Source organism: Apium graveolens, chromosome 6 (assembly GCF_009905375.1).
Source record: "Apium graveolens cultivar Ventura chromosome 6, ASM990537v1, whole genome shotgun sequence".
Classification (NCBI taxonomy): domain Eukaryota; kingdom Viridiplantae; phylum Streptophyta; class Magnoliopsida; order Apiales; family Apiaceae; genus Apium; species Apium graveolens.
This window is the reverse complement of record NC_133652.1, coordinates 78,859,269-78,869,979: the sequence shown is the minus strand read 5'-3', so window position 1 is coordinate 78,869,979 and position 10,711 is coordinate 78,859,269. Positions and strand designations below refer to the sequence as shown.

Genomic DNA, 10,711 nt, shown 5'->3' with positions numbered 1-10,711 from the left:
AAGTTACTCCACCATACACACCTGAGTCTAATGGGGTTGCTGAGCGAAAGAACAGAACATTTAAAGATATGATTAATAATATGCTTATTAACTCTGGGTTGCCTAAATACATGTGGGGAGAGGCTCTAAATACGGCTTGCCATATTTTGAATAGAGTCCCTCTGAAACACATGAATAAAACACCCTTAGAGTTATGGAAAGGCAGGATGACTAGTCTTAAGTATCTTCGTGTGTGGGGGTGCCTTGCTAAGGTGCTTGTTCCTGAACACAAGAGAAAGAAACTAGGTCCAAAGACTGTTGACTGTATCTTTCTGGGCTATCTTGAAACCACTACAGCTATGAGATTTTTAGTGTTAAAATCTGACATAGATGGTATAGTGGTAAATACGATAGTTAAATTTCGAGATGCGACATTCTTTGAGGATGTTTACCCTATGAAAATATTGGAATACCTGAAATGATTTCTGAAGAAGATCCTACTCACACATCAAGTTCTATTCCTGATCATGTGGAAAAGATGACAAATGTGGGGGCGGAACCTAGTAGTAGCTCTAGTCCTAAGGAACTAGAGGAACCAAGGAGAAGTAAGCGTGCAAAGGTAGTCAAGGATTTTGGAGGTGATTTCATCACTTACAATATCGAGGATGAACCTTTAACTTTCCGGCAAGCTATGGATTCTTCTGAGTCAAGGCACTGGAAGGGCGCTGTCAAGAGTGAAATTGACTCTATTGTTTCTAATGGAACATGGGAGTTGGTTGATCTCCCTCCTGGGTGTTCTACTATTGGGTGCAAATGGGTCTTTAAAAGAAAGTTGAACCCTGACGGCTCAATAGATAAGTACAAAGCTAGATTGGTAGCTAAGGGTTTTAAGCAAAAGGAAGGAATTGATTATTTTGATACATACTCTCCGGTTGCAAGAATGGTAACAATCTGAATGCTTATAGCATTGGCTTCAGTCCATGGTCTTATCATCCATCAGATGGATGTAAAGACGGCTTTTCTTCATGGTGAACTTGAAGAAGAGATTTATATGGATCAGCCTGATGGATTTGTTGCATCAGGCAATGAAAGGAAAGTATGTAAGTTGATCAAGTCCATATATGGCTTGAAACAGGCTCCCAGAGATTGGCATAAAAAGTTTGATGAAACTATATTGCCTTTCAGTTATAAGATTAATGAAATTGATAAGTGTGTCTACACTAAAGTTAAAGGTAATGAGTGTGTTATTTTGTGCCTATATGTGGATGACATTTTATTGTTTGGAACCAATATTGAGATTATTAACGAGACTAAAGAATTCTTGAAAAGGCATTTTGAAATGAAGGATATGGGTGAGGCAAGTGTGATTCTTGGAATCAAACTGATTCAGTCCACTGAAGGAATAACCTTGACTCAATCTCATTATATAGAGAAATCTATACTTGAGAAATATGGTTATTCACAGTGTGGAATCGCTAGTACACCTTATGATTCGAATGTTTCCCTTGTCAAGAATACTTCAGGAGTGCCTGTGTCTCAGTTAAGGTATTCTCAGATTATTGAGAGCTTGCAATATCTTGCTAACTGCACTAGACCAGATATTTCATATTCTGTGTCTAAATTGGCTAGATATACAAGTTGTCCAAACAGAACTCATTGGGATGCTCTTGATAGAGTACTTAGATATCTAAAAGGCACAATGTACCTTAGTTTACACTACAGGAGATTTCCTGGTGTGCTTGAAGGGTACAGTGATGCAAGTTGGATAGCTAAGAAGTCTGGTTCCAATGGAGTGACTGGATACGTGTTCACCTTGGCTGGTGGAACAATATCCTAGAAGTCAAGCAGACAGACTATTGTTACTCGGTCTACTTTTGAGGCTGAGTTGTGTGCACTTGATGCCACAGGGACGGAGGCTGAATGGTTACACGGACTTATGTCTGCAATACCTGTAGTAAGCAGACCGCTTCCTGCTATTGCTATTCACTGTGATAGTCGAACAACTATCGACAAGATTAGCAGTAAAAATCATAATGCTAAAACTAAGAGACACATCCAAGTTAGACTCAAGTCTATAAGGGGTTTAGTGACTGATAGGATCATAGCTATAGAGTTCATAGGAACTCAGAATAATATAGCTGATCCACTTACTAAAGGACTAGAACCTGTAGTGGTCCTTAAGTCAAGGTTGGGGATGGGACTGTCAACCCATCATAATTCATCAACAGTGGGAACCCAATACACATGATAGGAGATCCCTCGAAGTGTATTCAATGGGTAATAACAAGCTGTAAGGATGAGTTGGTAGTACCTTTGCTACATAGATGATACTATAGTATCTGAGTCTATCCCCTGTAAACCTAGAAGGTACTGACACTGCCAAAAAAGCAAGAGTGGTAAAACTCTGAATGGGATCAAGTCATTTGACGAGATAGAGGCAGTATATCTCTGGAGATGCCCATCTAAGCGAATGTAATTGTGTGGTCGCAATTAGAGGATAGGGTTAATCCTTGAAGCATTCGACGAACAGGATCGAGACATGACCATTAATGTCTCAAAGCCGTAGATTGGCACCATAACCTTTGACTTGTCGTCGTCTATGGAATATGGTTATACTAAACGGATTAAGATTCAAGGTGAAACATTCCATCTGAGTCCGATAGCCATTGAAGTAGAGGAATTAGGAGGGTTCAAACCCGGAAGGGTACCGACTCTGAAAAAACAAGTCATGATGGGAAATTGATCGCATTTCTGTATGGATTTGTGGGGGATTGTTAGAAAATTAGGATTTTAGAGCTTAATTTAATTATGTTCTTGATGTTAATCCTAAAATCTAATGATTGAAAATTGTTCAATGATATTTGAACTTAAATTTTCATGTATGATTTTAAGAATTTTCTTAATGAAATCCATATGAAATGAGAGTTGGAAGTAGTTTGGAAAAACTTGAAAAAATTTGAGAATGTTTGTCCCACATTGAAATAAATAAAGGGGGTTGTGTGCTTTATATGGTATTACCCACATGAGTAGTATACAACTACTAAGGTGTGTGATGGTCCATTGTGTTGTTATGTGCTTCACGCGCACACACACACACGCGCCGCCGCCCCGCCACGCCACGCCACGCACCGCACAGCACCGGACCGGGTCGGGTCGAAGGGCGATTTGGGCGAATGTCTCGGCGTCTCGCGTACGCGAGGCGACCTGGGCGAGCAGAACTTAACTTAAGTTCTGATATCAGATCAGAACTTAACTTAAGTTCTGATAATAATGTGGGTGTTAATGTAAAAAGCTGTTACAAGTAATTTAAATTCAAAATCTGATCAGTTTTGATTTTTTATTAATGAAGCAATTTAATTCAGACATTAAGTGTGTGGACAGTTTCATTTTTTCCTCTCCTATAAATAGAGGTTAAAGTGAATGTATTATACACACTACATTCTCTTCTCTTCTCTTCAACCTCTCTGCATTTCTCTCCCAAAAGTCCTGAAGTGCTGATATTTTCCGGCGACTGAGGTGCTGGTCGAAGTGGAGCTTTTGTTGCTGCTGTTAACATAAACTCCGAGCTGTTTTATCCTGGTGGAGATATTGTGCGCATCCCAAACGCAGCAGGTAGGAGCAATATTCTCTTCAAGAGCAGCCAGGACTTCGAGCAAGGCCTGGTGACTCAGCTGTGATCATTTTTCTTGGCATTTTTGTATCTGTGAACCTTTATTTCAGTCACTGTTAAAAGCTATGGTTTCGGGTACATCTTTCTTTCTCTCTTCGTTATTTCAGTTACTGATTTTGTTTACCTGCATGTTTTGTTTTGTTAACTGTGGTCTTGGCCTAAACTTGCTAAATTCTTTATACACTTGCTTCTATGTTGCTATATTTGTTAGTGAGTTTTTCAACACAATATACATTTAACCAATATTCATCTTTCAGTATCAGACATACATAAGACCACACATATTAGTGATACGAAAATCCCGTCTCGATTACAAAATCTTGTAATGAAATATTACCACGACAACCGGATATAACATCAATCTTTTCCTACGAGTCTATGAAGAAATTTCCAAAAAGAAAGCTGTAACGCAAAGGGGGTTTGAAAATAAGTTCATTCCAATCATGATGCTGCAGCCTACAAGGACAAGCCTCTAGCCAAAACCAAAAACAATCAACACTCCACCTACATACACTGCTACAATCTGTAAAAGGGGATTTTTTTTTACATAAAAGTTCATTCTTAATGCTTTGGTTTGTTTACTTTATACCAAAACTCTACACAATGTCACTTTCAGCTCAAAATACCCAATGTATAGTAATATTTTTTGGCACTTTTGACAATAATAATCTGCTTTCAAGAAATTCACATAATTCTGACTTTGTATGCTGGACTTAAATTAAGAATTAGATACAAATGAAAAAGAAATGTCTCTACATTCTGCATACATGCAAGACTGATAAGAAAATTGACCACAGATAGTAATAGAAAGTTATATTATTAGTAGCACATGGATGAAAGGAATTTTAATGACAAAGCTCATTATGTCCTCCCAAGGTTTAAAGTTCCTTTGGAACCTGGGCTCAGAATAGAGACTTTTGTGCCTATTCCCAATAGAAAGGAAGTGTCTGAGGAGTGTTATTACCGCGAGAGGTTTGAGGTGCCTGGAACATTTCCAAACAATTGACATCCGAATCACTAACATTAGGAACGAGCATTTGACCCTGACTGCTATAATGTAGGCCTGAATCTAAAGGGTGTGCTACAGAGATCGAATTCGGCTGTAATGCAAGACCTGAACCCATAGTATTTGTTTGCGTAGATGATGATGACAGAAGAGAGAGAGCACAATCCGAATGGACGACTCGAGTTGAAAACCCATCATAGTACATTCTGCTGCTGGTACCACCACTTGCTGAAGAAGCAATGTTGTTGAGAAGCGGTTGGCATACAGAAGGTTCTGCAGCTGATTGGTTGCTCAGCACAAGGTTGGTGTTATTTATGAAGCTGTTTCGTTTTTCTCTTTTGTCAAAAGTCAAAGAGTATTCTGGATATGAAGTGTGTTTTTCAGGCAGGGGTGAATGTGAATGATGGTTGTAAAGCTTAGTATCTTCCTCAGTTTTGACCATACCTGCCCAGATTGGATTGGCCACAGTAGTGGTTGGATCGGCTTGAGGATTGTAAAATTGAAACATCCTGGTTCCTGAAACAATTAAATATATAATAAATACTGGATATATTTATCAACTTTGTTAGTAGACTCTTAAATGAAGTATTCATACAGTCTACCAGATAGAACATTTCTCATCTAACAATCAGCTACATGATGCGTGTAGTATAGGCTCCAGATAATACTTTCATTATAGCATTAAGCAGCATATCAAGTAAAATTGTTTGCTAACGCTTAAATGTTCCTAGAGTATTTTTAGGTCATTAACTTTCACATGATTCCGTCTTGTGTGATTAGCTATACGTAAAATATCACAAGCTGCTGTCGGAAATTTCAGAACTCCAAAGAGACTACTATATTATCTCGCTAAGGAGAGGTATTTTATATGAACCGTTAAGTCATCAGGCATTTTATTCCCTTAATAATAATTTTCTTTATGTAATTGATGCACATTGGAGTTTAATCATTTCTAAATCGTTCTAATTTATTATAAACACACGAGAACAGAAACCTTGATGACTAGGGAAAAAGCTTCCAGCATGTGAGAGAGGCTCTGGTTGCGGCTTCCTTCTTCGACGATTATGTCCATCCAGTCGTTTCCTGCAGCTTCTCTTTCCCTCGTCAAACTCCTCTAATGAATGAAACCTACAAGACGTGAAGCAATTGAGAGCCTTTAGGCTAATTCAAAACATCACCATGATAGATGGGGCAGACGGTTTATGCACACATGACAGTGAGGTATGATCTGTACCCTGATGCATGATATATGTGGCAATATGGAGCAAAACAAACCTTCTTTAGAGTGAACTGAATAATCCTGGTTTCTTCACTTCACTAGATAAGGTAGTATGTTCTAATAGTGTAGTAAAACAAAATGTTAACCAAGACACGACAGAGCCTTTTCGGAAGTGCTGATCCATAATCTTAAGTCTAACTGAGATGCAATGTGGCCTTTAATGAAAACACATGTGAGAGTTCATGAACTTAAATGTTGTATGTGGGAAAAAAAACTTCAATGTTGTATGTGAAAAGTAAGTTTTAAGCAAAACTAAGCTAATTTATCATATTTTTAGACACAACGATTCCACAATTACAATGAAAAATCCTATTACTAAAGTGCTATACAACAATGTTTAATTAATCAAACCTGCTGCACTGCTGACAGAATCGCTGCTTGTTACCATTGATTCTAACTTCTGGAGTCTTAGAATGAGCTTCGCAGACCTTGTGCCGCCTATGATACTCCCTGCAGTTGCCGAGGTCTGCATTGCACCCATCTACAAGACACATTGCGGTGTGAACTCCATTGTTAAGCTGCCGTGGTCGCGCCCTCTTAGACGATCCTGAAGGCGATAACATCATTCTAGGGACCGTAACACTGTCTCCTTCAACCAAGTGACCCGGTTTCGAATCAACTGAAAAATCTCCTCTACTCCCCTGTCCAGGATAGCTAGTAGACCCTCCCACTTCCACAATGTTTGGAATGGTTTCTTGTTCATAAACATTATAATCCCAAGAAGGTGTCTTCAAATTCCAGTCCATAGTTTTATCTCTATGCTCCACACCTTATATATAATTTGTTAATCAATCTTTCTGACAATACAAGAATCAAACAAGAGAAATAAAATTAGCCCAGATCAAGAACAATAAAGTGTTAAAAAAAAGCTTCTATATGAGAGACCAATTTATAGGAAAATTAAAAAGCAAGAGCCTACTACAGAGGCAAGTTCACAGAAATTACCACTGAGGTTGCATGAAAGCAGTGAAGTACTTTAGTTTCCTACAAAACAAGCTGAAGTAGAGAGGAAAAAAAGAATTAAAAGAAAAAATCAAGTAAAATCAAGTCAAAGTTAACAATAGTATAAGAACATATTTAGGGAATAAAGAGAAGGCAGAAATCCAGTCACAGGCATCTAAAAAAGAACTTTGTAATCAACAAACATAAACTGAAAAAAGAATCCAAGAACCCCAATTTAGAAACATAACTAGTAAAAACAGTCAAGTAGTAGAATATATTAAAATTAAAAAAAAAAAACAAGAAAAGAAATTGGAAGCAAATATGTGATGGTTAGTAAGTACTAGTACTGACAGCAAGTGAACAGAAATAAATAAATACTGTAGCAGAGAGAGAGAGAGAGAGAGAGAGAGAGAGAGGGTAAAGTACTTGGTTACAGTCACAGACAAGTGCAGCAGAAGAAGACTGGGGTTTAAGCTTTTTCAACCATTCATTCACTGACAAGGATTTCAGTTTTGCAAAAACAATTGAGTAAAGTAGGTGGTAGTTAGAGTCAAAGTAAAAATCATAATGCCAACATTGGTTAAATCTTTCACAACTCAAAATGTGTGTGTGTCTGTGTGTGTGAAATTATATATGGATATGAAAGATAAACTAAGCTTAAACAAGAGAAAGAAATCCAAGAAAGTCCATAAAAGAGCTAGATGTGGAGGTGATTAGTTTAAGTGGAAATATACACTTATGGAAAACAGTGATAGTTTATTAGGGTTATGTTTGAAAGGCATAGAGTTTGAAAGAGGAAAGGATAAACAAGGACAGGCTGGTTTGTTGGTATGTATTTTAATAAACTTTACAGGAACAAAATCAAAAGTAAATTTGCAAGTACAAAGCCAAGGGAAGGAAAGGATGGATGCCCCGAGACAAAAGCATGTGCCTTTGTGTTTCATATTTCATGGCATGTTTTTTCTTCACTATCAACAAGTATTCAATCTCTATCCCCAACTCGAACACTTTTTTTCTATATGATCGCGTGTAATTAATTTTGTTGTGTGGAAACAGGATATTTTGGCATTTGAATTTAGTTGGAGCTAGCCCTAGAGGAAGAAGCTAAATGATGCATGTTCTTTACTTCCTTTTTTTCTTCTTAGATTACAATATCTACGGCCGAGTGTCCGTAAGCATGCTTCATAAACAGTTGAGAATTATTGTTTCATGCTTAATTAATCAAGTACTAAATAGTCGTGCTCACTTTTTTAAGATTTTTCTTAAATTAATAGCATGATGATAAACTTGTTGCATTGCAGTCTTCAAAATATTTCAAAAAAATAATTCAGGAAAACAAATTTAATAGATTTTAAGATCAAAAATTTTAGAAAAATGACGGTGATGGATGATAGTAAATGGAAATGTGTCGACAGTTTTGAGATTACTAAAGATAATGCAGGCAAGTGAAATTTTAATTATTAATTTTTGAGCCCATCACTGGTTTAAAAGAAAAATGAGAATAATAGTTGTAACTACCTGTTTCAACTTTAATGATTAGTGTCACTGTTGAATCTACTCGGAGTACTGTATTTGGTCCATGTGACACGTCAGGTACTATTATTTTCCAATTTAATGCAACAGATAATTGCAGAGATTTGCACCTACCACTCCAATTGCTACATGACCTATGCCTGCATAATCACCCATTAAGCCTGCCAATCTCTCATGTTTAATTCCCTTTTAATGTAAATCTTGTTATAAACATATCGCTTAGGTGTTTCATTCACCATGGACATGGAGTGATTAAATTTTCTTTCATTCCAAATTTAATTTATGGATGAATCGAAAATAATGTAACCCCTCAACCCAATTTCCTTTTACACAATTTTTTGAAGAAGAAACCGACTCCTTCGACTTGAACGAGAGAGGACAGCAACATCACTTTCTTTTACAAAACAAAATTGAACATCACTATATCACCCACAACTTACAAACTAACCCATACTTTTATCCCCACCCATTCTTATTATTAAATTTGAATTAAAAAAAAATGTAATTTTTTTATAAATAAAAAAATGAGTAAATTGGTGATATCAAAATTTAAGATATAAAGTGAGTATACTCGAGAAAATAAGTAGTTTTTGTTAATTTGTATATTATAAAAATTTATTATTTAAAAAACTTTTTGGAATACAGAGAGATTAAAGATCAATCCCCAAATATAAAATTGTAAAGAAATGAGGGGAAACTAAGGGAGTATCTAACTAGTTAGCCCATGTTGTTTCACTAATTAATTTCTCAAAAATATTGTTTTAGTAACTTCATTAAGAAAATCTTTTAAATGAATTTATGTGATTTTTTTTATCCTTTTTAGGGGATAATGACCTTTTTGCGAGAGGATAGTTTAATAATTGCGTGTCAGCTTGTTCAGGGTCAAATGGTAAATGGATGCAACGGCGGAATCAAAAATATAAAAGCTCATATTTTTTTATAAAAAAAGAGGGTAATAATAGAGGCATTAAAATATACGCGTCTTATTATAATTAGGGATTTTTGACCGCACTACGCAAACTTGTTATCCAACAATTTATTAAATATAAATTGTTATATAAATGAAAAAAACGCTATATCGTATTCCAATATGATGAATTCTTAATTATATCAACGAACAAATAAAAATACATAAAGATGCACCAAAAAAACATAAATCGACACTTTCAAATAAAAATACAGGAACATATTATTTGATTAAAATCTCACATCAATGTCAGGATTATATTCGCCACAAAAATTTCAGCGTTAAGGAATTGACGATTATAAGAAGTGAACTTAGTAACAATCCGAATGTTTTGTTAATTAATATAACATGCACATTACCTCAATTATGATACATAACATGTATAGTTAGTGGCCAAAAATGTTAATCTGGGAGAGTCATAACTTTGTGCTATACTCTTTATACTAAGCACAATATGATGTTCATTGTCATTTTTTGAAATGTTTGACAATGCTTAAAAAGTCCAATAGTGCATAATGCTAATGCTTAAAATGTCCAATGATGACAAACAGAGTGTTGATGATGAATTTGAGGATTACTAAAGGGCTACTATTATATATGAAGTGGACTAATGAAAAGATACAACATGAAGGATTAACTATCATAAATTAGTGCTTAGCAAAATAAATTTTCAATCTTAAAATTTTAACAAATATACTAAAAATTGGGCTTCATATGGTGCATCAAAATTCAATTGGCAGTATCTTATCGCTAGATTTAAGATTAGTTGTTTCATTGAACTTTTCTTTGGAATATGAGGCCTAATAAGATTACTAACTACATATTAAAGGAATGATTGCTATGAAGTCTATCATGCAAAGATGTATGTGACAATATTAAATTAGAAATCAATAAGATTACTAATTAAAATTTTACACACTATACATTATATTATAATATGTAGTTAGTCTGCATAATATTCTAAAGGTGAAAATGTAAGGAATAGTGAGACACTATACATCCTGAATTCTCGGAGGTTACTTTTGTCAGTTTTGACAACAATTGTGCTACTAAGAAAGATTAAGGTGATTTTAACATTGAAATGCTTGTTTGCTAACTACTTCACTTATCATATATGATTAATAACAAAAAGTAATAACACATATAATTTGAAATGCAATCAGTTGAGCTACATTGTTCCATGTACATACATTGAAAATTCACACAATATATTTAAAATACAGAAATCCATAACATGTCCTTGGTCTGAAATTTTAAAACACATGCAATGTAGGAGAATATTTAACATGCTTAATCAGTGAAACTACTTAGGAGAATCTTGTACAGAATGAGTTG

General features: G+C 35.4%; 1 protein-coding gene across 2 annotated transcripts; it reads right to left on the bottom strand.

The window, feature by feature from the left end:
• Positions 1-4,357: 4,357 nt before the first annotated feature.
• Positions 4,358-7,650, bottom strand: LOC141668243 (squamosa promoter-binding-like protein 13A). 2 transcript variants are annotated; one of them, XM_074475029.1, is made up of 5 exons: positions 7,303-7,650; positions 6,880-6,930; positions 6,286-6,731; positions 5,650-5,783; positions 4,358-5,171 (listed from the first exon to the last, which is right to left on the bottom strand). In XM_074475029.1, exons 3-5 carry the CDS (start codon positions 6,678-6,680, stop codon positions 4,573-4,575), a joined length of 1,128 nt encoding a protein of 375 aa, XP_074331130.1. In that variant the 5' UTR covers positions 6,681-6,731; positions 6,880-6,930; positions 7,303-7,650; the 3' UTR covers positions 4,358-4,572. The 2 variants fall into 2 exon arrangements, with proteins under 2 accessions (XP_074331130.1, XP_074331129.1); XM_074475028.1 differs by lacking the exon at positions 7,303-7,650 and having other exon boundaries at positions 6,880-7,271.
• Between the last annotated feature and the right edge of the window lie 3,061 nt (positions 7,651-10,711).